At 41.1% G+C, this 27442-nt stretch overlaps 2 protein-coding genes across 5 annotated transcripts; one reads left to right on the plus strand and one right to left on the minus strand.

Annotated features, from left to right (window-relative positions):
• Positions 1–1235: 1235 nt before the first annotated feature.
• On the minus strand, positions 1236–7956 carry RAD51AP1 (RAD51 associated protein 1). Of its 3 annotated transcripts, XR_004417651.2 has the most exons (9): positions 7834–7956; positions 5427–5476; positions 5059–5179; positions 4317–4426; positions 3925–3999; positions 3370–3519; positions 2591–2734; positions 1911–2084; positions 1664–1750 (listed from the first exon to the last, which is right to left on the minus strand). XR_004417651.2 is itself a non-coding variant. In XM_033057413.2 (8 exons), the coding sequence occupies exons 1-8, from the start codon at positions 7851–7853 to the stop codon at positions 1623–1625; spliced, it is 798 nt and encodes a 265-aa protein (XP_032913304.1). In that variant the 5' UTR covers positions 7854–7956; the 3' UTR covers positions 1236–1622. The 3 variants fall into 3 exon arrangements, 2 of the variants coding, with proteins under 2 accessions (XP_032913304.1, XP_032913305.1); XM_033057413.2 differs by lacking the exon at positions 1911–2084 and having other exon boundaries at positions 1236–1750; XM_033057414.2 differs by having other exon boundaries at positions 1658–2084.
• On the plus strand, positions 7917–26738 carry C4H12orf4 (chromosome 4 C12orf4 homolog). Of its 2 annotated transcripts, XM_033057412.2 has the most exons (15): positions 7931–8003; positions 8719–8868; positions 9205–9399; positions 9651–9796; positions 10859–11040; positions 12143–12242; positions 12322–12443; positions 13669–13775; positions 15269–15466; positions 16669–16797; positions 17824–17892; positions 19338–19540; positions 24225–24282; positions 25519–25586; positions 26491–26738. In XM_033057412.2, the coding sequence occupies exons 3-15, from the start codon at positions 9222–9224 to the stop codon at positions 26581–26583; spliced, it is 1653 nt and encodes a 550-aa protein (XP_032913303.1). In that variant the 5' UTR covers positions 7931–8003; positions 8719–8868; positions 9205–9221; the 3' UTR covers positions 26584–26738. The 2 variants fall into 2 exon arrangements, with proteins under 2 accessions (XP_032913302.1, XP_032913303.1); XM_033057411.2 differs by lacking the exon at positions 8719–8868 and having other exon boundaries at positions 7917–8003.
• The last annotated feature ends 704 nt before the right edge of the window (positions 26739–27442 follow it).

Raw genomic sequence — 27442 nt, forward strand, 5'->3', positions numbered from 1 at the left:
TGATAACTTGATTGATAATGCATCAAAACAGACAACCAATCTGCAATCAGTGAAGCCATTAACAGAAGGCTTTGCAAAGGCATGGATTAAACCTAAAGGATGAGATGTCATCCAGAGGGACCCAGACAGGCTGCAGAAGCTGCCCTTGGGAATCTCCTGGGGTTTAACAGGACCAGGAGCTGGTGCTGCCCCTGGGTCAGGACAAGCCCTGGCATCAATCCAGGCTGGGATGAGCAGAGGGAGCAGCCCTGGCAGAAGGACTTGGGGGTGCTGTGGGTGAGAGCTGGCCCTGCCCCAAGCCAGAGCCCCCTGTGCTGGGCTGCACCCAGAGCCCCAGGGCAGCAGGGGAGGGGGGATTCTGCCCCTCTGCCCCGCTCTGCTGAGACCCCCCTGCAGGGCTGCACCCAGCCCTGGGCCAGCACAGCAAGGACAGGGAGCTGCTGGAGCCAGAGCAGGGACACCAAGGGATCAGAGGGATGGAGCAGCTCTGCTGGGAGGAAAGGCTGAGGGAATTGGGATTGTTCAGCCTGGAGAGGAGAAGGCTTTGGGGTGACCTTGTTGTGGCATTCCAGTGCCTGAAGGGAAGATGAAAAGATGGAGAGGAACTCTTGACAAGGGTCTGGAGTGACAGGATAAGGGGAAATAGCTCCACACTAACAGAGAGCAGGTTTAGATGGGACATGAGGAAGAAATGGTTCCCTGTGAGGGTGGTGAGGTCCTGGCACAGGTTGCCCAGAGAAGTTGTGGCTGCCCCATCCCTGGCAGTGTCCAAGGCCAGGCTGGATGGGGCTCTGAGCAACCTTGGATAGTGGCAGGTGTCCCTGCCCATGGTGGGGGGTTGGAACTGGATGATCTTTAACGTCTCTTCCCATCCCAGCCATTCCATGATTCTATGATATTCCTTTGTTAATGTAATTCCATGAGTAGTACGGGGAGAAATGGATCTGCTGCCAGCCACTGTAATCAATAGGCTTAGATGGGAAATTACTGACACTGTGGATTAGTAAAAGTTCAGTTTCATTAATCATTAACAATCACTTCACTACTTTACAAAGCTCCCTACCTTAGCATAGCATCATGATCCTCAATGAGCTCCAAGGAAATTCCCCATTGTCTGAGCCTGACTAATGCTGCTGCCTTCCAGTAGGAGTATACACAGGCAAAAATATCTGCCAGACTGCAACCAACATTTAAAGCAACCTTCAAAATTAATAAATTCAAGGAATACAGTTAGATAATAGAAAGTATTTTATTTTAGGGGATTTTTTAAAAATACAACATTTTAAAAAACATTTCCCTATCATCCATACTGCCATAGTGCTGTCTAGACTATGTTAATGCCAAGAGTTTAGGTATTAAAGAATAAAATTATCACAAACCAACATCTCTGAATATAATACTTCAAAAAGCTGGTGGCCCAGATGTCACTTTGATTAAATCATGTTATTATTTAATAACACTTAAAAATGCCTGGCAACTTTCAGAATAAAAACTCACCCTTACATCAGACACATCTGTAACAAGAGTCCTCCAAAGTGGGTGATTATAGGATGCTGCCCACCTGTTTATCGGCAAAACCCTTTCCACAGTCTTTTCCTATGTGGCACTTTGTCACTGACCATTTAACTGCTGGTAGCACTGGGATGGAGAGGTTTGACTCTTGCCAGTCTGGAGAGGCCAAGTCTAAGGCACTGAGTAGGTGACTTAACAGGAACACATTTCACAGAGGCATTACTGCTTCCTGATGGAGCTGGAGATGATTTTAAAACAAAAGAAGGTATTAGAAGTTTAAAGGGGAAAAAATATCATATGACTGTTGCCTTCTAATAGTTTTCCTAGCAGGCCAAAAGAAGCATTCTGAAGAGAGTGCAAAAAGGTCCAAATCACAGAGGCACGTGCAAATCACTCACCAGAGATTCCTCCCTCTGGGAGCCAGTGCAGCAGGAATGGTGCACAGGTTAATTACCAGGTTAATTACCCAGCCACACACTGCAGCAACACTGGGCAACTGTTCCCAGTGTCCTGGGCATTTCCAGGCATTCCATAGAGAAACACTGAATGCAACTCCAATGGGGAAACAAGGACTGGAGAGAAAGGAGCCAAACAGAAAGAACCATGTACAGAAAAGAAGAGTAAATATGAAGAAAAATCAAAGAATCAGGAGTTAGCAGCAGCATGCTCAAAGACAACACCTTGAGAAAATAAAGCTATTGAGCATTTGATTTATCAGAGCAGCTAAAATATTCCAGCATTTTGTTAATATTCTTTGTTTAGAACAGATAATAATTTAGCACATACCAGAAATAAAGAAAGCTCTGAGTAAGAGAGAAAAGGACATGAAAGGATCTCTTGATTAAAGTCTGAGTCCCATGCAGACAAAAGCGTTAAGAATAATATAGAAGAAGCATAGATATAGCTTTTCTTCTCTCTTTTTTGTTTCAAATCTGTCCAAAGAAAATCTTTATAAAATATATATAAAGGGCAGGCATTTACCTGAGAGAGGTTTTTTTTATTTGTTTGCTTTTAGGAGAGATTGCTAAAAGCTTAAGTCAACTCATGTATGCGTCTAAAGCTGCAGCCTCATCCATACCTGGTGGTGTCCATTTAGGCTTTTTGTCTGTAACAGGACTTGATGCATGCAGAGGCCTCCCAGCTGCTTCTGAGGGACTGGACATCACCTGCCTTGGTTCAGAGCTGGGTTCTGTTATCCAGGAAGGAGAAACTATAGGTGATGCTGGGATGGAAAAAATTACTTCAGAAAGATGCTCTTTAACAGAGAAATCATCATTTACGATGACAGAAAGACAGTAGAAATAAAGAGAATGGTACTAGACCGTCCCATCTTGAAGCAGTAAATATTTACACAGACACATTGCCTGTTAGGGAATGACAGGCATGGATGCAGCTTGTTCTTCCAAAAGAAGACAGTCACAGGAAGGAAAGAAGGGAGGCTACTTGCTTTTAAAAAAAATAAGCTTAAACAAAGCCAACAGTGAAAGTTCCAACACCTGATACTACTCCAGAGTCACTGTTTTGACACAAACCCCAGAAAACAACTGGAAAAATGAACAGAGGATCTTTAAAGAGATGGAACTTTCCTGGACAAGGAGGGCAGAAGGAATTTCTCCTGACATACAAATGCAGAGAAGCAGTGACATTTTGCTGGTTTGGGAGTGAATAAGCTCCAGTGTGTAAATTTAGTGTGAAAATGCAAATAAGATGTCATGAGTATGAGGGGATAATGCTTCAGTAAGGGGGGGAGTAAGGAAAAATAGTCAAAGCAGCACGAATTCCATCAAAAATCCAAACTAAATGTAAGGCATCACATCCATAGCACATCTAAGGAGAGGGTTTTGGTGGAGAACTTACTGGGTACAGACTCTGGCTCAGAGTCAGGATCATGGGCTCTGTCATCACTGTCAATCACCTCTGACCTGTGATGTGCTGGAACCTTGGTTGCTGCTGTCCTTTGCCCCCTATCACCCTCAGGTGCATCATCATTCATTACCTGATTGAGACCTACAAAACACAAAGTGGTTCAGTCAGCTCAAATTCACAGTAGATCTATTCTCTTCCCCTAAAATCATTTGCTATTTGAGTTCCCAGAATTCATTTTGGTGATATGAAGTTATACTACTCAAAAATACATCACTGACAATTGTCTTTATGTGCTTCTCATTGTCACATTTATCAACATTTATATGCAATCAGGCTAACAAAGACCAAAAATTCACCAATCCACAGGTTTGCTCATTTTAATACTGGGACCAAATTTTTAATGAAAGGATAGACGCATCCTTCAACCTTTATTTAGGATAAAGACTTTTTTCCACATCAACAAAAAAAAAAAAAGAAACCAATGGAAATAAAGAAGAGATAAGCTACTTAAATGCTTTTTGTGAAAAGACTGTGAGAACAACTTACCTAAAAGTTCACTGTCTACACTGCAGTTGGAAAAAGGGGGTCTCCTCTGTATATTTTCTGATTCAATATTCTTATCTGTTTTGAGATGCAGGAAAAAAAATAAAATATGAAATGTTACTATAGAAAAACACTTTAAAAATACTAAGAAATTAAAATAGCTGAAGTTATCTGTCTCTATATTTGGAAGATCTTACAAAAGAATTACTTCTCCCACAGAAAAAAAACTCAAGAACGTAAGAAAATAGGTAATACCTAGAAACTCTGTCTTGTCATGACATCTTGAAATAAAATATGATTTTCAATCTATTTCAGTGTAAATAAATTGTCATGTTCAAATTCACTTATTTTCACTTGATATAAATAAAAAGTGTCACATGGAACTGTAAAGTAACCTTGTTCTTTTGAATTTTGCACCTCTTGGGGGTTTGCAGATTTTTCTTTGACAGATAAGGCTAAGGCAACTTCCAGATCTCTTTTATAAAGCTTGTCATCCAAGGATAACCTGGGGGGAAAATGCCAACATGTTAAATAATAAAACAATCACATGAGTGTTATAGAACTATTTCTGGCTCAGTGAATTCTTTAAAATTGAAATATTTGTGAAGAGATTAATATTTCAATACATATTAATAGCATATTGTGTTAAAATAATAATTTTTGAAATTACTTAGACAAACCACATGCTAATTTTTAAAGCACACTATACTTTAAAGCATTATGGTTGCAATACAGTGTATGTGTGTATATATATAAACAACTAACTGGCATTACTACAGGGAAAAAAAAAGTGATTGCCTTTGCTTGAAATGCCACACCAAAATGTAGTATTTAAACACAAGTCCACTAATAAAAATTAGATCTCATTTTTCCATTGAGATTGACTTTGTATCTTCCTTTAAATATGTTCTTTTGGAAGGTATCAAACTCCTCTTTATATTTCTCTGGTTTGGAAGTCCCTAATAAACTCAGAATTTTTAGAGTTATTTGAAAGTGCATCAATAAGGTTCAAAATTTTTATTACAGTCATGTATTAGTTGTTTGTTCTCAGCTGCTTAAAACTCTGGGGGAAAAGAAACCAAACCCAAATATTCTTATTGAAATTCAGTTTTACACAGAGTTGACCACATTCCTTACCTCTTATTTAGTGTCTGTGATGGAGTCACTTCTTTGGGCTTTTTTGGCTTCTCTTTTTTCTCCTTCTTCAATTCCTTGAGCTGTGTTCTGGATTTTTTGCTTGAAGGTGCAAAGTCTTCATCTGTTGAAAAACAGCAACAAGCTCTCTGAGTTTTCCTACATTCTTAAATTTCATAATTTTCATTGCTAACTGAAAACATAGCAAGATAACCTTTTCTGGAAATTAATTCTATTTTAAAAGGACACAACAACTGTAACTACACTATTCTCAAATGTACTTAAAATGAAAATTCAAGAGATCCCCTTACGTGCTTTTATGTAAAAGGCAAGGATTTCAAATTCTTGATATACAAGAACATCCCACTTACCATCATCATCCAAATCCCCAAACTGAGAATAATCAACAACTTTCTTGTTCCTGGGGAAAAAAAATAAAATATACACAATTAATTCTTTCTGACTGAGCATCTTGATTTGGTAACACTTGGGGTAAATCATGTTTTACAAGGAAATAAAAAAGCAGTAGGTGTTCAAGCTGACAGAATCATGGATTGTCACAGAATCACAGAATATCCTGAGCTGGAAAGGACCCACAAGGATCATCCAGTCTAGTTCCTGGTCCTGCACAACATCCCCCAACGCTCTCAGCCTGTGCATCCCTGAGTGTACTGTACCAACAGGAGCTCCAGTAGCCTTGGGGCTGTTCCAGTGCTCCACTCTCTGGGGGAAGAGCCTTTATATGGGAAGACAGGGTGAAAGGATAGTGCAGAAGGTAATCTTTCCCAATGATTTACAGCTGTACTGATTACTGAGGAGTGGAAACAGCCTTGCCTGCCCAATGAAGATGGGTGGTATAAAAAAGAGTGGGCTAGCTAGCTACAAGTTGCTGTTAGAGCTTAAGACCCAGAGTCTGCTGTAGGTTGGGATGGAGTCTACTGAGGGTAAGGGACACACAAGGTAAGAAGCTGTAGTGTGAGGAACAGAGAGGGTTAGGTGGTTGGGTAAGGGACAGGCTGGGTTCAGCCAGTCATGTCAAAGGAAGAAGGAAACTTGCAGAGAGGAGAGAAGGAGTCAGTGCTGTGTGAGATGCCTAAGAGGAAAGGAGTCAGAGTTGCCTGAGAGCAATTCATGGAGAGAAGGTACATAAATCTTCTAATAAAGGATGATGACAGTGTGAGTCCAGTTTGCCTTGATATAGTTATTACATCTTTTCCTGATATCCAACCTAACCATACTGTGATAAAGCCCCAGTTGCTCCCTGGATCCTGACCCTGGGCACAGGAACACAAGTAAACCTGTAACCATTGCAGCTATACACAATAACTTATTAGGAATAGCTTGTAGACTTTTTTTTTTCAATTGCTCCATACCCTCTCTGAACACCAGTCCATTCAGTCCTTGATCACTGCACAGGACAGAAGTTCTGCCTCCTGTCAGTGGAACTTCCCTGGGCTCAGTCCCTGCCCATGGCTCTGGTGCCATTGCTGGGCCCCCAGAGCAGAGCCTGGGCCCAGGGCTGAGGGCTCCTCTCAGCTGGGGCTCCTCTCCAGCCTGGACAGCCCCAGCTCCCTCAGCCTTTCCCTGCCACAGATGCTCCAGGCCCTCAATGATCTCTGCAGCCTCTGCTGGCCCCACTCCAGGAGCTCCCTGTCCTGAGGAGCCCAGGACTGGACACAGCTCTCCAGATGCGCCTCCCAGGGCTGGGCAGAGGGGTAGGATCACTCCCTGAGCTGCTGGCACTGCTCTTCCCAATGCACCCCAGGATTCCATTTGCCTTCTTGTCCCTCAGGGCACTGCTGGCTCATGGAGAGCCTGTTGTCCACCAGGACCCCCAGGTTTTTCTCAGAGCTGCTGGCCAGCAAGTCACCCCCAGCCTGTGCTGGTGCATGGGACTATTCCTCCTCTGGTGCAGAGTACTGCACTTGCCTTGGTTGAATTTTAGACACTTCTCTGCCCATCTCTGCAACAAGTCTAGGTCCCTCTGAACTGCTGTACAGAGCTCTGGGGTATCAGCTACTCCTCCCAGCTTTGTCATCTGTGAACTGCTGAGGAGACATTGACCGCTTCATCCAAATCAAGGATGAGCAACTTAAACAACACACTGGGCCCACTATTACGCCTCATGCAGGGCTGCACCCAGCCCTGGGCCAGCACAGCAAGGACAGGGAGCTGCTGGAGCCAGAGCAGGGACACCAAGGGATCAGAGGGATGGAGCAGCTCTGCTGGGAGCAAAGGCTGAGGGAATTGGGATTGTTCAGCCTGGAGAGGAGAAGGCTTTGGGGTGCCCTCATTGTGGCCTTCCAGTGCCTGAAGGGAGCCCTCAGGAAAGATGGAGAGACTCTTGACAAGGGCCTGGAGTGACAGGATGGGGGATGGCTTCACACTGACAGAAAGCAAATTTAGATGGGATATGAAGGAAGAAATTGTTCCTGTGAGTGCTGAGGCCCTAGCACAGGTTGCCCAGAGAAGCTGTGGCTGCCCCATCCCTGGCAGTGTCCAAGGCCAGGCTGGATGGGGCTCTGAGCAACCTGGGATAGTGGCAGGTGTCCCTGCTCATGGCAAGGGACTGGAGCTGGATGGATTTTGAGGTCTCTATCAATCCGAACCATTCTACGACAGAACCCCGGGGGACACCACTTATGCCAGGCCTCCAACAGGACCCTGTGCCACTGATCACGACCGCTCGGCTGAAAGGGGAAGAAGCCACCCTGGCATGCCCCGGATGCCCAGAGAGGACGGGCGGATCCCCTCGTCCCTCAGTCCCGGCACACGCACCTCCGGGCCATCCGCGCCATCCCCGCCGCCGCTCGGCGCGCTCGCCGCACGGGCAGCGCCGAATGTGCCGCTGCGGACGCGCAGCTGCGATGACGGCACGGGGTAGGCGGGACATCCCGGCTCTCCCTTCCCCGCGGCCCGGTTAACCCGCGGCTGCCCGCCGGAGCCAGGTGAGCCGAGCCGGGACGGGCAGGGCACAGCCGGGCGGCTCCCGGTGCCCGCGGGCGCTGCCGCTTCCAGCGGAGGGAGTGCGGACACCGGGAGCTCCCCGCGGCAGGGAGGGGGCGGACGGGTCCCGCAGGCCGTGTCCTGCCGGCTTTGAGCCTGCGATTGCAGGGGGTCTCTTTGGAATAGAGGGTTTGTCCCCTGCTCCCTCTCCATCCCACCTTCTCACTGCATCGTGGCGCAGAAAGAGCGTGTTCGGGGGTGTTTCCCAGGCTTTCCCTTTGAATCCCACTCCCAGAGAGGCCGGGACACCGCCTCCCATCTATATTGCTTGTCCTGCGGTGTTTGTTTTTGAAACTGACTTGTTTCGTCTGTGTCTAACACGTATGTTTGTTCACAGAAAAACCTATCCCCCTCCGCCAAAAAAAAAAAAAAAAAAAACCAAAAACCACAACCAAAAACGTAAAAAAGAAACTAACCCTGACCAGTGAATTCTGCTGTCGATTTTTTAATTTTTTTTTTTTTCTTCTCCTCCTCCTCCTCGTCCCACTGGGCAGGGTTCGGCTAAAGCAATGTGTGCAGTTCTACAGGTGCAAAAGAGGGATGTGAATGAGCAGAGGAGCCCTGTGGAGGGCAAAAATACCAGCACAACTGTGCCAGCTTGTATCTTCACTCTGTACACAGCCCCCTTGCATCTCTTTTGGCTTATTTTTAATACAGGTTACAGAGATAAAATCAGCTCTTTCTAAAAATCGCTATAAACATCTGCTCCCCCACTCCCCAGGGCTTGCACCTGCAGAAAGGAGGAAATAAAATCTCTATGCACTCTGCAGGGTTTCAGCTTTTGAGGCATCCGTGACAGAAGTCAAGGTATTTCAGTTCATTTTCTATTTATCAGGATTCCCATCTGCCCTGGGTCTGCTTTTAAGTCAGGAGATTTACACTGTAATTCTTGAAAGCAATTGCCCAAATTTATATATTGACACATTCAAATACATTTTAGAAGCAGTTGATATTTTGGAAACTGGTATTTATGCTTCAGTTCCAGATACAGGTATATGGAAGTCAAAACTGAGTATCTATGAAATAGTGGGGGGTTAAGTACTTTTGCCTGTTAATTACTAGCAAAGCCATGGCTTTTCATTACCATCTTTGACTTCTGAGTTTACAAAAATGTAATTCTTGTTACTTTCATTTCTATTGCAGGAAACAAACTCAAGAGAATGAAGCCTAACAAAGGAAAGACTTTAACTAGAGAGAGAGACTATGTGTACAAATTCAGTGCTGGAAATGAAGATTTGGTGCTTACCGTGCCTCTCAAATTCCCTGTGCAGGAAAATATCAGTCATTTGCACGGACGTCTGATGGTTCTGCACAACCTGCCATGCTTTATAGAAAATGGTATGAAGTGGTTTCTTCAATTAGTCTCATGTGTCCTTGTCCACAGGTGTCTTAGAGGTTGCTCTAAGAAACCAAAAGAAAGGTGTTTACTGGAACAATGTTTACAAAATTGGTTTTGAACAGCAAAACATCAGAGAAAATTACTGTCAGTGCTAGCAAGAAGTTTTTCAGGTGAAAAACTGTACTTAGAGGTTTCCTGGGTGATTACTGATGTGTTCTGTTGATAGACCATTCTCTTCTTGTTGTAATAGACCTGAAGCAATCTCTTAGTAAATTTGTAGAAGAAGAGACTATAAAAGATTATGACAGAGAAGCTGAAGTGGCTCTGGAAGCAGTGAAATCAGGAAAAGTAGACATCAACCAGCTGGCAGATACTTGGGCTAAAGCTTATAAAGAGGTAAGATTAAGGCTGGAAAGTTAATATTCAAGGCTTGCTTTGTGAGAGTATGTGTGTGTGTAGTCACAGTTGTGAGGATCAAATATTACACTAAAACTTACTGCAATTCTTGCAGTTTTTTCTTTTTATCTGCAAGTGAACATCAAGTCTTCATCCTACAAGTTCTTAGTCAGGTTTTTCTTGAGTTTAATAGAGTAAAAATAAAATGAAGATGCAAGTAGTTTGTTCATTTAACAGTTGATCCTCAAAGAAAAACTAGGCGTAAGGCTTATAGTGACTTAGAGTTCAAGCAAGAGGTAATGATACTCTTATACTAAATCTCAGTAACATCAATTAAAGCTAGAAGGACAAAGTGTACAGTTGAGAGATTTTTTCAGTTGATTTTTGATTTCATGTGACTGTTTCATGTTATTTAGAAAGGATGAGGCTTTACTTGGAATAATGTCCCAGTTTCATGTGGGATCTTAAAGACAGTGGAGTGCAAAGAACTGGAGGAGTCCTAGTGAGGAGAACAAGAGAATGACAAACCTGCAGTATTTGAGGAAAAGTTCATAGGAATTCAATTTGCTTCTCATGAAATATAGAAAAATGTGAAAAAATTCCATAAAGAGCTTGCAAACCTGACTTTCTTGAGCCATTCTTTGTTCAATAAAAATAATTTTTCTTAAATCAATGTTGCTGTTCAAATTCTTAGTGACATCAGAGGTTAGTCATCCTTACTAGCAAAGCATTTTTGTTTGCACAGCTGGTGTTTTGAGCCTTATCTAAAATTCAGCAGGTGCAAATATTATTGTGGATATTGCTGTTCTTTCCAAGCTGGTGTTGTATGAAAATTCTACTCACTGTAGTCCAAACCTTAATGATTTTGACTTTAGTTGCTTTGAAAGACAATGGGAGAGGAGGAAATTGAAAGCTAAAGTAGAATGCAGAAAGCTTAAGTTAGGGAAGATTGTTTATGTATGGTAAAGGCTGTTTGTAGGCCCCCATGGTTTTACCCCATTTTTGTGAGGGATCATTATAGGTCCTAAGAGATATCCTTTAAAATCTCTTAATTTTCTTTAGACAACGTTAGAACATGCCAAACCTGAAGAAACCAGCTGGGATGAAGATTTTGCAGATGTTTATCATGATCTGATCCATTCTCCAGCTTCTGAAATGCTGTTAAACCTGGAACACAATTATTTTGTTAGCATCTCAGAATTAATAAGTGAAAGAGACGTGGAACTGAAAAAACTACGTGAAAGGTATTACTTTTTTTTAATGTTTAAGTTGTCCTCTCCTATAAAATAGGGGTGCCTGCCACTGGGTATGTAAACTCATAGGACAATGTTTAAACCTAAAGTCATACAACACTTGGCTGGCACAAGGTTATGTAGCAAGGGGGAATGGCTTCAAACTGAGAGAGTAGAAATTTAGATTGGGTATTAGGAAAAAATTCTTTTCTCGGGGTGTGGTGATGGCCTGGCACATGTTGCCCAGAGAAGCTGTGGCTGCCTCATCCTTGGCAGTGTTCAAGGCCAGGTTGGATGGTGCTCTGAGCAACCTGGTCTGGTGGAAGGTTTCACTGCCCATGGCAGGGGTTGGAATTAATGAATATTTCTGTCCTTTCCAGCTCAAACCATTCCATGACATTCCATGTCATTAGGGTCAGCTACCTTACATTACATTGATGGCCTTCTATTATTTTCAGTGACTGAGGAGAATATAAGTTTTGATTTCCAGAAAGTGTTGAGTTTGAGTCCCAAGTTCTGGACCAAGTTTGCATAGCTGCAGGTGACTCCTTTAGTCACAAGAGGGAGCACGTGGAATGTGGATTTTTCCTTTTGTGCCAGAGGAATTTCAGTAGGGCTGGTTTAGCATTCTGAGTGGCAATATTCCTCTTGAGCTGTGTGTACATTAGGCAGTGCATAATCAGTTGATATTATGGCTTCTTCTGGACTGAACTGTACATATTTCTAGTTGGGGGATCAGTGTTGCCAGTAAGGTGTTAGGCAATGGGCAGCAAAAAGATTTGCTCTTCTCAAGCCTTCATACAGAAGAAAGAGCAGTATTGTTGCAGAGATCAGGTGTGATGTAGCTGTGTATTGACTCTGCTGGAATTTATATCTGTTGGAATCTTTTACATCCTGGTGGCAGTTGAGATTGTCCCAAATGAGGATACATAGTGTTCTGCTTACAAAAGTCAGAAGCTGACTTGTATCCCTGACCCTTAACTGCAGTTTTGTGGATTTTCATTGCTACTTCTGTGACTGTTCATTCTGTCAGTAGCAAACAAGCAAGTTTGTTGTACCACAGTGAAGGGCGTTCTACTGCCAGTCCTCTGAAATGTGTTTGGTTCTCTTTCAGGCAAGGAGCTGAAATGGATAAGGTGATGCAGGAGCTTGGGAAGTCACTGACTGACCAGGATGTCAATTCCTTAGCAGCTCAGCATTTTGAGTCTCAGCAGGTAACTAGAATATGTCATGCACATAATCACCTTGAAAGGAGCACTCACACCACTCACATTATCACTGCTCTCCTGTCAGGATTTGGAGAACAAATGGACCAATGAATTAAAACAGACTACAGCTATCCAGAAGCAGGAATATCAGGAGTGGGTGATAAAGCTTCATCAGGACCTAAAGAATCCCAACAACAGCTCAGTCAGGTACTTAATTCCTCTGTGATGCTTAACTCCAGCTGAAGTAGTTCAAAGGGTTTTCATTTACAAATCTTTTAAATAGGATACTATAGTCCTATTTAATATGATATGATAATATCTGTAAATAATTTATGTAGGCTAATCAAAGCATATCAAAGGCAAATAAACCATCACAAATAAATATGTATAATTTTAGGGGTTTCTTCATTGTGTAAAATTACTACTTCTCTGTACCAGAAAGTGTTGTAATGTACTAAAGTACAGCTTGGCATGAGTGCAATTTCCTCCTATTTTGCCTTTCTTTCCTATGTCTGTCTTTAACACGGTTTCACAAGGCTTTCTATTAGCACCTAAGCATGTTTAGAGAATAATGGTATTTTAAAAATGGTAACAATGGTTTGAATTCACAAGCCTCTCTTTTTTTTTCCATGTATGTGTCACTGGACAGCTAAAAAAATGAATTTTTTAGTGTGAATGCTTGTAGAGAGAATTTAATGAGAAGCTTTCCTCTGTTTGAGGAAATAGCAGGGAAATTAGAATTTATAAATTGGGTGGGATCCTTATTCTTAATCACTAGTACATTGCTACTTGGCAGTTGAAATCAGCAGATTTGCTTCCAAGTTTAAAAAACATTTTTGGAGGTGAGGTATTTTGAAAACCGACTTCTCATTAACGCAGAAACAAATTGGAGAGACGCTGATGTTCTTTCATGTATTAGGAACACTATTTCTTGTATCACTACCAGACAGTTGATTTTAGGGGAAAAATTAAAACTGGTATCTGAAATGTTTCCTGGCAGTTTGAATACTGTGAAACATTAGAAAATGTGTTTTTTCATCTCCCATTTTGTGTGGGAAGAAGAAAATAAGAGCTTTATCTAATGACTTTATAAATAAGGTTTTGGCTGCTGTAAACAACCTGAGGAAAATTCTTTATTTTCCTTTTATTCCTACATTCTTACTATATTATAACTAGGTATTGTGATTTATTTTTTATTTCTCAGTTTTGGAATGCTTTACAAATGAGCCAAGTAATGTAAATCTGACAGTGGAGTCTCCTCTTCCTGCTACCAGGAAGATCGAGGTGAAACCTCATGAAAGGAGCTCATGCTTATAAGTTTGGTCTCCTGGCTTCCACAGACCAGCTGAGAAAACTTGAGATAACTTTCCCAAAGTTGTAGTCTTGAATAAAAATCAGGATTAACTTTTTGGTATGTTTCTCATTATTTTAGTGATGAAATTAAAGTTCAGCCCAGCCAGCTGAGGGAATCTGTGGAAGGAAATGGGAGAATCTATGAAGAGCAAAGGCTGTTAGAAGAAAGCTTTACTATTCACTTAGGTAAGTGGAGTAAACCAAATAACAGCTGGTAATAAATAATGTATCCAAGGCATGCATTATTTACAGTATTTAACTCTCGAGGTGTATATCCATAGTTTGGGATTGTTTCTTGTTTGTTCTTTGCACGTGTAAGAGAACAGCATAAACTGCATTAAGCAATGTCTGAAACACATAGAAATCTTAGTGGAAAACCTTTTAGAAGCAAATCTTCATCCATTTTGCTTGGGTGAGTCCTGTAAAAAAGCACAGCAGCAGCAAAATATATTGCCTAAAAATGATGCTTTGATTTTTCTTATGTTGGGTAGAAAGATATGTTTACTAAATTCCTTCCTACAATCAGTTGACGGCGGAATAGATACTTGCAAATTTGTAGGTTTGTTTGTGCAGTAGAGTCTTCTTGTGCTGTTTTGACCATGTTATGTTGTGCAGGAGGGTTTAGATCACTTCAAGAATCACCATCAAAGGCATCAGCCAAAGCAAGTTAGATACAAATGTGCAGAAGAGCAAGAAGTTCAAATGCAAGGTTCAGTCTATTACTATATAGATAAAATGCAGAGAGGAAAATTGCATTATAACCAAATCTGAAGTTATTTAGGCAGAGATGTATCACAAACCTTGGGAGTTTGCAAGCTCTTAGGGGCATCTCAGTCAGAGGGAGATGCTGGTACAGCCTGCTGTGGTGCAGGAAAGCTCCAAGGGCATCCCTCAGGACCACTGTCCATAGGGTCAGAAGATGATTGCCTTGAATCATTTGGAAAAGGTTCATCCTCAGGTTGAATTGTTAGAGTTTCCAAATCTCCAGCAATGGTCCTGTTCCCCTCGGGCCATGGGTCAGGCTCTTAAGGGCTGAGTGGTGATCTCTTCCCCTCCATATAGCTCCCACTTCAGCCATGCAGCAGTTCCTGGGATGGCCAAGGGATGCCTCAGCACCCATCTTACTGCACAAATGCTGAGGCCTAGCAGGAATTCCTGAGCTTGTTCCTGGTTCTGGGGAGGGTGGGGAAGGATACACCACCACACATCAGTATTTCATCTCTAACCCTGCAATATTCCTCAGGAAGAATTTCTTCACAGAAAGGGTTGGAAGGGGCTGCCCAGGGAAGTTTGGAGTCCCCATCCCTGGAGGTGTCCAAGGAATGCCTGGATGTGGCACTCAGTGCTCTGGACTGGTGACAAGGTGGAGATTGGGCACAGGATGGACTTGATTCTTGGAAGTCTCTTCCAACCTTAATAATTTTGTGGTTTTGCAATGGGAACCAGGCTCATTTCAGGCATGGACAAGTCTCACTTTGTGAAAACACTGCCTTTTTATTGCTACTTTGCAAACTGCTGATGTGTCTGTAAAACTGAATGTATGGCTAAGAACTTCATCTGAACGTTAATGGTTTCAGCTCCCTTACAGATCTTTAGGGAAGCCCTCTGTGCCCTTGCACTTCAATCTCAGTCCTCAGTTTAGTCTTCCACTGGGATTAAGCCACATGTGCTCTGTGCAGGAGCCCAGCTGAAGACCATGCACAACCTGAGGCTGCTGAGAGCTGACGTGTTGGATTTCTGCAAACACAAGCGCAATCACCGCAGTGGGGTGAAGCTGCACAGGCTTCAGACTGCGATGTCCCTCTATTCAACTTCCCTCTGTGGCCTGGTGTTACTGGTGGATAACAGGATCAGCTCATACAGTGGAATCAAAAGAGGTGAGCCTTCTAATGGGAGGTATCATGTCAGGGGAAATGAATTAAATTATAAATTAGAATAAAATCTTGCTGTCTTCTCTCACAGGAGAGTATTCTTTGTAAAATTAAAATTCAGTGGAGGCACTCATGTTTTGGATATGGTATTGCAAAAGGCTAACAAATGTAAAAAGAGATGTGGATGAGGATGGGGGATAACGTGCTGTTATCTCTGATCTCTTCCCTCTTCTCTGACGTTTGGTGTCTAAGTAACAAACCATACTGAAGAGGACCCTTCAATATTGATTTAGACAAATTTATTATAGTAGTTTCTAACTTTTTAATACTGGATTATCACACTGAAACCTATTTGCAAAAATGCAAAAGAAATATGCCTGCATTTTGAAGTGATAGGTAAATATATAAAAATACCATATACTTTTGGTACTGTGAATTCCATTAAAAATGAACAATAGGAATATGACTTCCCTACTCCTGGAAAGTTTGATTAATAGTCCTTTTAGATGGATGTCTTTTGAGTAAGTGGGCACTATGATGGTGTTTTCTATCAAGGTTAACCAATGAAACTTCTGTTTATTCCTATTAGACTTTCCCACATCCATCTTCAAGTTTAATCCCAAAATACTCACACTTGGAATGTCTCTTTTTGACTATTACTTGTCATTATTCTTGCATGCCATAAAAAAAATGTACTGTACTGGTTGATACTTCTTGGAAGCAGTTGGAATCAGGCTTGTGGCAAGAAGGAGAGGGAAGTGTACCAGGAAAAACTGCAGTTGCATTTGTGCTGTTGGTGGTTCTGAAGTTTTTTAATTCTAACAGAATTATTTTGTACTTATTTTGCAGGTACTTGTTTAACTGTTTAAATATTTAAATTAATTAACCAAAGGAGAATATCTGGCTTTATGCTAAATTGTATCTGATGAGAGAAGGCAGGCATTTAAATAATGCCATTAACACAAGATTGCATTTTCTAGTCACCAGCTAGATCCTACAGCCCCACAGTGGGGGGGAAGGTATTGGGACCATGTCAGAATCTGTCAAATATAATCATCAATAAATTTTGGAAGAGGAGTCCAGTAGAGCTTTATCTAGTTCTGGAGAGTTTGCCTTTATAGCTGGGTTTACTTGAGGAGTAGAGTAGAATTACATAATGTTACTGAGTACAACCTCAGGATGTGCATTTCAATCTTATTTTTTCCTAGATTTCGCAACTGTTTGCCAAGAATGCACGGATTTCCATTTTCCTGGAATCCAAGAACAACTTGAAATTGTCCAGAAGGTTGTACTTAAGGCCAGAGCACAGCGTAGCAACAAGACAAAAAGACACCACGGTCAGTGACAACAAAAATTACCCTCCTTGAAATAGAACAGTGGTCAGCTGGATGCTTGTGGGCAGGGCAGAGCTGATGCCACTCTTCTGCAGTTACTTCATCTGTAAGATGGAATGTTTGGGTTCAACAAGAAACTGTGAAGTTCACAGAGAATGTGATGTTTGGGTGGTGTCTTTGCTACTCCTTTAAAATGAATCAACATATACAAGGCACATTTTAACAGCATGGGAAGTACATCAGGTCACTTTATCTGTTTTTTCCTTTTTATTGCCATTTACATTTAAATCTTTGAAAATTGCAGGAAAGGAGATTATGACTTTTCCCCCTTCCTTTAAACTGAATGCTGAAAACCAAATAAGAAATTGCCTAAAGGTGTATTTAGCTTTTTAGTGCTGGACTAAACCATCAACTTTGGGAATGTTTTCCTTGTAGTTGTTTGTAAATGGCTGGGAAATGCTCTGACCACATGGTGTTTAGGCAGTGCAATTGTACATCACAAAACTTTGTTTTCACTGCAGAGAGCTACTTATGTGATTTAAATGCATCAGGAACATGAACAAATATGAGTACACAGAAAAACAAGGTCCCCTGAGAACCTTACATTGCTACATCTCAAGGGAAATGGTGAAAGCTGCTTTGATGCTGCTGATTTATGTAAATCTCTTAGGAACAAATTTGTTTTGATTTATTATGTTATTGAAAGGGTAATAGCAAGATACAGTGTGTTTGTGGGGGCAAATTTCCAAAGTTTCATTTAATGTCTGAGAATATCGTGTTTGTTTTTGTCCAAATGAAGAAATGTCAAAGGATGGTGGTAAGTAAGAAGGGCAGTGATTTGAGGTAGGATTCAGTTTGGGGTGTGTTGAAGGCAGCAAAAACACTTCTACCTGTCCCCTTGTATTTTGGGGACTTTATGATAACTTCATGGTCAAAACTCAGGCCAGGTATCAGTACACGAACCTTTTGAAGCCCAAGTGTAATTAATAGAAGATATGATTAATATTTGTTCTCTGTGTTCATCCACAGAAAACAAAATGAATGGGAATGAAGATAAATTAAAGAATATTGAACGAAACCAGTCAAACATTTTGCCAGGTGAGTTGTGTGGCATTGACCCCCTCTTCCTGAAGCAAATTGTATTTCATACATCCACATTTTTAGCTCTAAACTCAGAACATAAATTATAAACTGAACCCAAGTTGACCTCAATCAGAGGAGAAGGATGTTCCTGTGGCTGAGGCAGAGAACTGGGTGTCAGGACATCTGGTTTCTATTCCCAGCTTTGCCACTGCATCACATGGTGTGGGGCAAATCACTTCTCTTTACCTAAAATTTCCTTTTGAAATTTGAGGGTGAAAAAAAAATCTCGTCATCTTGGGGAAAACATGACAACTTCAATACTAGCAGCTGATTTTGTTTTTCAAAATTGGCTGTATGTATATCAGTTTGGTACAGAAAAGCATTTTTGAGTGAATTTTTTAACTTTGAGAAATCTCTGTCTCAGGGAAAGTATCTTCTGTGTATATTGTGATGTTTAGTAAGGAAAGCTGCTGTGTATTTGGAGATGGATATGCAGTTGGAGGGGAGAGGAATTAAGTCCATACAATTAAAATTCATTTCATGAGTTGTTAGTGGGAGTGGATTCTAAATCAACTTGGACCAGATAAATCTAGGTGTGTCTTGCTGCAGTGACTTGTCTGTTACTGCTCATAGATGATCACTGCTGGAGATTACTGCCTCCTTAGCAGTCATCCAGAAGGAGTACAGACCCATTCTGCAGCTGTTCCAGTTCAAAGAAAGGATCTTAATTTCAATTAGGGAATAGGTTTGAAGGAAGATCTTTATTTTTGACTGAAAGAGTGGGGGCATTGCACACCTGCTTTTCCCTTGACTGTACTGTAGGCTTTAGATCTCCAGTGCAAAGGAATGATGGAGACACCTGCATTTCCCTGCCTGTCACCTCTGATAAATGAAGACCAAGTCTAAAAATACCCCCAATGTCTTGGTTACTTTCTTCACACAACTTTGTAACTCACCTTCCCACGGCTGTGAATTATTTTAAATTCTAATGTTCACTGATCCCTTTGTGTTCCTGTGCCATATCTCAGTTGTTACATAACCCACTATCTTTTTCCACAGGCTCTGTGCATCCTTTATTTGAACCCATCCTTTTTTGGTCTTTCCGCCTCCCACATCTGTCTGCAATTCTGTGCTTGCATTGTGTATTTTGAGTATTGCACCTCCTCTGGGTTTGTTTTTCTGTTTTGTGCTATATAGAGATCATATCCTGTACTGGCACTGTTATGGTTTATTACACCATGTGGCTATGATGCCAGTGGAACCCATCAAAGCAGTGGAGAGAGAGTGTGGGATGGATGTAGAACAGTGACAATCCAAGCCAATTTAGTTCTCCTGTGTATGTCCTCATCTCTGCTGTGTATTTGTGTTTACCTCTTATCTTTCTTACATTGCCAAACAATTGGATTTCAGTAGAGATTATACAATGATTTCTTACCTTCCTGGTTTGCCTTACTGTGCAGGAGAGTTCTACATCACACGGCACTCAAACCTCTCAGAAATACACGTTGCCTTTCACCTCTGTGTGGATGACAACGTCAGGTCTGTGAACGTGACCGCTCGGGACCCAGCTATCATGGGGCTCAGGAACATCCTCAAGGTCTGCTGCACACATGACATCACCACCATCAGCATTCCCCTCCTGTTGGTGCATGAAATGTCAGAAGTAAGTAAATGGAAGGATTTGGCCTGGTTTTATATTCTTGCATTTTTGCAAAGGGTGTGTTTCATGCTGATTTAGGCCAAATGGGATGGCTTTTTTTCACTCACAGACTTCTGCCACACCACATGGCACTTGTATCTACATGGTGACCCAAATTAAGGAGCTGGGCCAATTAAAAACATCTGAATCCCTTGAAGTTTTTTTTCCCATCCCTCCTTTTGGACAATTCACTTCCTGGATCCAGCTCTCTGCAGTTGTACATGTATTAATAAAAGATGGGACTACACAGCTGGAAGCTCTTACTTAGAAATTCTACCTTTGGAGTTGCAATTGCAGTAGTGATACTAGGTCCCCACTTTTAATTATCATTGGCTGATGTAGGGCTTGTCTCTCAAACAGCTGTAACATTTCTTAGTGCACAGCAATTCAAAAATATTGACAGCCTCTTTGTCACACATGGCTCACAGAGAAGAGGGGTAGGAAGGCAGGGAAAGAAGTGATGTGCAGGGAATACAGCACTATGCCTTGTATCCTGAGGAGCTGGAAAGTCTGTAAACCTAAAGCAGTGAGAAAAAGAAGATAATTCTGTCATCCATGCAAGCATATCAGTAATAATTAGAGTCAGTTGGAGGGTTGTTTCTTTTTAAATAACCCTTTGATATTTTTCACTTGTAAATTCCATATTGCCTTTCCTTCATGGAAAGTGGCTGACTCCCAGCAAGGTAAGTGCTCACCAGTGGATTGCCTTTAACAGTGACTGGTTTTGTAACAATTTGACTGGAACATAGAGTATAAGTGACCCTTTTTGCAGGATCAGGGTCTATCATGAAAAGCAAGCAATGAAAAAGGTAACAACACCCAATAATGAAGCTTCTAAAGGATGTATTTCCATACATAAAAGTAGACTTTTAGGAATAGATGAGATTATTTCTGAAATTTTTCATCTCTTTTACTGAGACTGTTTTTTGGGCAAAAATGCAAGTTACCAACAGCAGGGCAGCAGCCTGGGTCACTCATGGGACCCAGTTACTATGTTTCAGAAAGTTATTAAATATATTGACCCTTTTGTTAATCAAAAGGCAAGCTGATTATATTCTTCTGGGTTTTGCTTCCTTTAAACCTTTAGCTTCTGTTTTTGTGTGTGTATTTTAAACTACAAATAAAGCACATGACCAAGTGTTCAACATGCCTTGAGATGTGTGAAACTGAAGATGTCTGGATCTTCTTGTCTGGTGCTGCATTCTTAAAAGGTCCTGGTAAAACAATTTACCTTTTGTATTAAGCTGTAAGTCTTTGCAGAGTAAGCAGAAGGTGAGCTGGATGGTGTGTGTTTAGACACAAGTGCTTTGTATGACTTGCATTAGCAGCTAGCTTATTACAGTGCTTGGCAGCTGTCTGACCTGATTTGAAACACACAAATCTGTAACTCCTTGTTGAGGGAAAAGTGAATAATGAGAGGTTTCTGAAAGTTGCCCTGAACTCGGTGCCTTTTGGCAGCTGTGGTTCTGACTCTGCATTTACCACCTACAGAAAAACATTTTTGTGAGGTGGTTAACCAGGAGCCCAGCTGCAGAGATGTTTCCATGCTTCCCTGGGACAGGCATTCATTAGCAGTGTTCTCTGTGCTCTTCCCAAAGGTTTTCTCCTGATGCAGATGAAAGAGTGGTGTTTATAACCTCACAAAAGTCATCATAGTGTCATGGACTGCTTTGGGTTGGAAGGGACCTTAAAGTTCATCCTGTCCCATCACCTACCATGGGCAGGGACACCTTCCACTATCCCATGTTGCTCAGAGCCCCATCCAATATTGCTTTCGTGAAATATTTCCAGGGATGGAGCTGCCACTGCTTCTCTGGGCAACCTGTGTCAGGGTCTCACTACCCTCACAGGCAAGAATTTCTTCTTCATATCCAATCTAAACCTGCTGCCTGTCAGTTTGACTCTATTGATCTCAGTGAAGCCATTAGATTTCGTTATTATTTCTAGAATAAAAAAAAAAATCAAGTTTATTTCTATAATTTTTAAAAAATCAAGTATTGTTTTCCTTTGTTTTTTCTTATGGCAAGAACAACCAAAACAAATCTCTCTGGTCTGATCATTAAGTTAAATGAAGGAGAGAAGCTGGATTTGATACTAAAGCAGGCAAGTTTGGTTTCAGGACAAGTGAGGTGTTACTGTCTCATCACTGGAATCTGCTATAAACTGGTTCTAACAGCAAGGCATTGCTAAAAATGCCAGAGCTGGCACCCTCCCTTGGTAGTTTGAACATTGCTGCTGTCCATACAGCAACAGTGACAAAAGAGTGACTTTTCAGTGATCCTAGTCCAGTTGTCTCTATTACTATAATTAAGACAAAATTATTTTTTAAAAAGTAGAAAGGAAAGGAGTGTAAGCTGTGTAACAAATATTTATGAACATAGTTTGTCCATAGAGAGGTTACTGATGCACATTTTGACCTCAAATGTTTCTCATTTGATTTTCTTGCCTTTAAATTTATATCTGCTCATCCAACATTAAAGATTTTCACAGATGAACTGTGAGTAAAACACCTTGCTAATTCTTACTGAAATTACCCGTTGAAATATGGTTTGAAATATTTTTCTCACATGATGTAAATGGACTTGACTGTTTTAATTACCTGATTATGACATGATTCTGCCCAAGGCCTAAGCAGCCCCATGTAGTGAGCCTATCACAAATTAAATGAAAATAAAAGGGTTGCAGTAGATCTTTCTTATCAGTGAAGCTGGTCTCTCCTCCCCGCCTTTTTTTTTCTAAATGAGTAGAAGTCGTCTTAATTTGACAAAATTATTGCATCCTGAAAAGGGTTGAAGTGTCTCTGCCAGTGAAAAAATACCCAAAGTTCCAGGTGGGTTTTTTTTTTTAACTTTTTTGAATGCTGTTGTCCAAAACTCCCTCTAGGAGGTCAGCTCTTTGCTTTTTTGCTTTCTTGTGTCCTTCTCTGTATTTTGAATTGGTGCTTAGCTGATCCTCCATAATTTCCACACCAGAGAAAACTCCTGGTAACACGGTGAGTTCATGAGAACTTATATTTGTGAAGATAGATTAAAATTGAATCACTACTATGTTGTTTTAGGTTCTTGTGGCTTCTGTTATTTCCCTGAGTGCCTACAAAATTTAACTTCTCTGTTCCTCTAAATAGTCCAAGGAATGGTGTCATATCCTGCTGCGTTGATCAGTCCTCATAAGGCTCAGTTCCCATCACTGATTGCTCAAGGTGCTCCTGAGAGAGAACTTTCTTAGTCATTTTCTTTTTGCTAAGCCAAAGACGTGATCAAAACCAACAATAAACCTTCCTTGTGACAGAAAGCACACATGAGCATAATAAACACCAAGTGTTTAGTGATGATAAACACCAAGTGATGCTTCCAGAATGCTTGAAAATTAAAAAAGTTGAAAAACAGCCACAACAAAAAAAAGTACAAACCCAAACTTATCCAGCACTGTTCTGTCTGATTCATGTAGTGTATACCTTAAAAGCAATATATAGGGATGCAGTGCTGTACATAATGAAAGCTTTATGAAAAGATATTTCAAACTTACACTGTATTTTAAAAGTAGGCTATTTTGGGGGGAATGGCAGGAGATCCTCCCATTTAAGGAGGAACTTTGGCTTTCAATCAAGCCATGCATTCAGTTTATCAGTTGTGTTATCACTGGGCATTCTTTGGTCACCTTGTTGCTCAAATAACTTCCTTTAATCCTGACATTAAGCTTTCTGATGAGAACAGATTCCTCTGTGTGATTGATATTGCAAAATAGAGACTGGATTTAATGAATAGAAAACTATGTAAAGCTTAAGAATGATAAATTGGTTTCCATGTGTATATTCTTGTATTCAGAGTAAAAAGTGCTCATCTTCATGTTGAAGAGTACAGCAGAAACAAACAGATACTGTTTTTTTCTTTCTGAGAAATGTTTGCAGTGAGTCATTCTGTCTCTCATAGAATTATATCATCATGGTGTAATTTGCTTTGTAGTATACAGCCAAAAAATGTTCCATGAACTTTAAATTATTTAGCCCAGTGCTTCTAGCCCTGTCTTAAACCACTGCGTTTTTCATGTCATGTTTTACTACTTAACTTTAGGTGAGGATTTTCTTGCTGTTGATATCTGAAACTCTTTCTTCAGATGAAGATGAATTTTGTTTTCACTCTTACCATAAATGCATCTGAAGGAGGAAGGGCTTCTTCCAGTTCCAGTATTAGACAGAAGGTTTTACTTTTACTTTTTTGCCAAGAAACCTTATGCATGAACAGATAGAGTCTGTCACTATGCTGTTAAGGTGTGGTCATCACCCTGCTTTTTATTTGCTGAAGTATGAACAACAATTATCAGTTGAATATTAGACTTTTTCTGGAGCTCCACAGGGGCATTGAACAGCCCAGTTTCCAGTGGGTTCGACAGCACTTTTATTCAACATCTCAACTTAAAAATGTATAATATTGTTCTGACACTTGCTCTCCTAGCAGTAAGGAGTGGTGGTGTTTTTATGGTCGCCTAGAAGGTGTGTACACCTGCCTAGAATGTTCTGAGAGCTAAGTCTTAAATGTTGCTTGAAAATTGTTCTAAGGCAAAAAAATGTATTGCTTTTAATAGTTTCCCTGCTGCTACTCTTGCTGGTTATATATGTGAGGCATTGAGGCTTTTTATTTCTTCATTTTAGGAGATGACCATTCCATGGTGTCTGAAGAGGGCAGAGCTTGTGTTCAAGTGTGTCAAAGGTATGGGAGTTGAGCTCCAGTGGGTTCTGGGGAGCCAGACCAGAGCAGGGACATGAACTCTTTAAAAGGCTGGAGCAGCTCTGCTGGGAGGAAAGGCTGAGGGAATTGGGATTGTTCAGCCTGGAGAGGAGAAGGTTTTGGGGTGACCTCATTGTGGCATTCCAGTGCCTGAAGGCAGCCCACAGGAAAGATGCAGAGAGACTCCTGACAAGGGCCTGGAGTGACAGGACAAGGGGGAATGGCTTCACACCGACAGAGAGCAGGATTAGGTTGGATATTGGAAAAAATGTCCTCATGATTCACCATGGTTTTCTGTTTTTCCAAATGGAGTTCTTACTTTCTGCATTTTTGTGTGCTGCACTTAAATAGTTGAACCAGTCATTTTCGTTCAACCACCTGCTTGAGGAACCTCTTCCTAAAGCAATTGACCTTTAGTAGTTCACAATAGATATGTCATGTCTGTCATCCACTTCTATTAAACAGGTTGTTTTTTTCTGAGCATCCTGATTTGCCATGAGAGGATTCCTGTGGCTTTTGGTAGTTCATCACTTGAACAATAAATGAATGCTGAGAATTTTCCCTATGGAATCATTGTAGAAGGAGCCTTCAAGATTCCAACCCCTGCCATGGGCAGGACACCTTCTACTATCCCAGGTTGCTCAGAGCCCCATCCAGCCTGGCCTTGGACACTGCCAGGGATGGGGCAGCCACAGCTGCTCTGGGAAACCTCTGCCAGGGCCTCCCCACCCTCACATGGAACAATCTCTTCCTAATATCCAATCTAACCCTGCTCTCTGTCAGTGTGAAGCTATCCCCCTTGTCCTGTCACTCCAGGCCCTTGTCAAGAGTCTCTCCCCATCTTTCCTGTGGGCTCCCTTCAGACTCTGGGAGGCCACAGTGAGGTCTCCCCAAAGCCTTCTCAGTGAAAGAAAGCCATGGAAAGAGCTCCTGACATGCTGTTTGGAGAAACCCTCACTTCTGCTGTGTATCACTGTGCTGCATAGTAGGACTGCTTCTTCTGTCCTCAGTGTAGGTATTCTGCCAAACTTCTCATTAGATTTTTCTGCTTTGCAGTCAGATTGCCCAAGTCTGATTGAAAGGCAGTTGAGGAAATCCCTAATTAAGGCAGGTCAAACCCTACTTGAGTGTGACAACTCCCTCATTACCTGCTCACGCTATAACTGCTGGGGAGTATTGCACAGGTAATCCAGACAGTGTCAATGCTGGCTTTTTTAGGTTTCATGATGGAAATGGCCTCGTGGGATGGAGGAATTTCTCGTACTGTACAATTCCTGGTACCACAGGTAGGTGAAACCAAAGTTATATCCAACCTAGAAGACTGCTGGTGAAAAGTCACATGTCAGCAGATCTAGCTGTGATTTTTTTGCTATTGCCCGAGTTTAAATTAATCAATCTGGCTTTGTCTCCTTGCCTATAAAAGAGGAGTAGGTGTGGGTTTATATTTTTGAATACTCAGTAGTATTTTCTGAGAGGATCTAATATTTCAAACTGGGAAGTTCACCTTCACAAACAGTGAAGGCATCACCTTTGAAAAAGAGACTTTATTTGCTCTTAGTTACTCTGATGGGCTAACCTTGCATTACATAACTGGAGTTGTTTTTAGTCATTTTGTATAACAACTCAGAAAGCTGCAGTGCAGAAAGTTCAGTCATGCTCCCACAAAAATATTAATTACTCCAGGTATTGAAATTAGTTCACTTTAGATTCTGAAGTACTTAATCTGGAGTTCTAGCTGATCTTCCAAAACAGGAAGATACCCAAAGATGGCCAACACAAGGTTTGTTCTAAAAAGCAGTAAAAGTAGAGTTATGTTAGGAAAGGAATAACATGTATTTCTTGACAATGTAGAAAGCTGCTGAGCAAGGTGGAAGCCACAGATAAACTCCCAGGTTGAATCAGGTCCTGAAATGCAGAGAGCGGGAGTCCTGCAGATAACAAGCAGCACTGTCCTGCTTATGTTTGGCAGAAATAATCAATCCCTGGAACAAGAAATCTACTGGAAATGGATATATCACATAAATATACAGCCAGTAATTGTATTCAGTAGAATTATAACATAGTTGGAAAATTATTTCTGTTGTCTTCTGAACAGCAGCAATTCTCTTAAATACCAAGAAACAAAGTTGAGAGAGATTTAATTCTTCCAAACTACAAAAAGTCAAAGCTTACCTTTTTTTTTTTTTCCAGACAATTTCTGAGGAAATGTTTTACCAGCTGAGTAACATGCTGCCACAGATCTTCAGAGTATCCTCCACACTGACTCTGACCTCTAAGCACTGATTTCTGTGGGGCACTAACCTGTATCCTGTTGGTAGAGGATGACATTAAGGAGATTCTGGACTAGGATGTCTCTTTCCTGTGGACTGATAACCCCAAAGTGGCATTTGTAGCAATTTCAAGAATTGTGTTGTAATAAAAGATAAATGTTGTCTGTACTTGGTTGGTAGCAGCTGATTTTTGCTTCTTGGTTTGTTTCAGCACAGGATTGATGATTAATTCCTCACCTTTACCTGAAAGACATTCAATATAACTTATATGAAATCTACAGAAATATGTAGGTAATTCTCATACATAGGTAGTAGCAATAAGAACTCATGCTAGGAATAGGGTCTTCTACAGCCATTTTCTGAATTTTTTCAGTGACTTTCAAAATAATATGGAGCATATCAGGTGTTTCCTTAAACTAACCAATGGAATTTTTGTCGTGATCATAGAATAAAATGTATTACTGCCTCATTTTACTGCCACAAAATGAAAGACTTGAATCAAACATTTTTACCCTGTTGTGTTTTGTAGGTTATGGAAGTGTTTAAAAAAATCTAATTAATATGCACTTGTGACAATACTTAAAAATTTTAAAGTATTTCTTCCTTTTTTTTTTTTTTTGTTGCTTTGTTTCTAGACTTCGCATTGACAAGTTTATCCTATGAACAACTTTATAGGAACACTAAAGTCTTATGCTCTGGACCCTGTTAAACAGAAAAAAATCTGGAAATCTGCTGCTTATTAATAATTAACATTTTATGACTAACCAGACATGCCAGGGATGCAGCTCAAGATACAGCTATGAAATTTCTTGGGAAAAACTTAATTCCAGTCAAAAAATAACCAGTCAAACCACCCCTGCATCCCAGTGATG

The sequence above is a fragment of the Catharus ustulatus genome, chromosome 4 (genome assembly GCF_009819885.2).
Source record: "Catharus ustulatus isolate bCatUst1 chromosome 4, bCatUst1.pri.v2, whole genome shotgun sequence".
NCBI classification, from domain to species: Eukaryota; Metazoa; Chordata; class Aves; order Passeriformes; family Turdidae; genus Catharus; species Catharus ustulatus.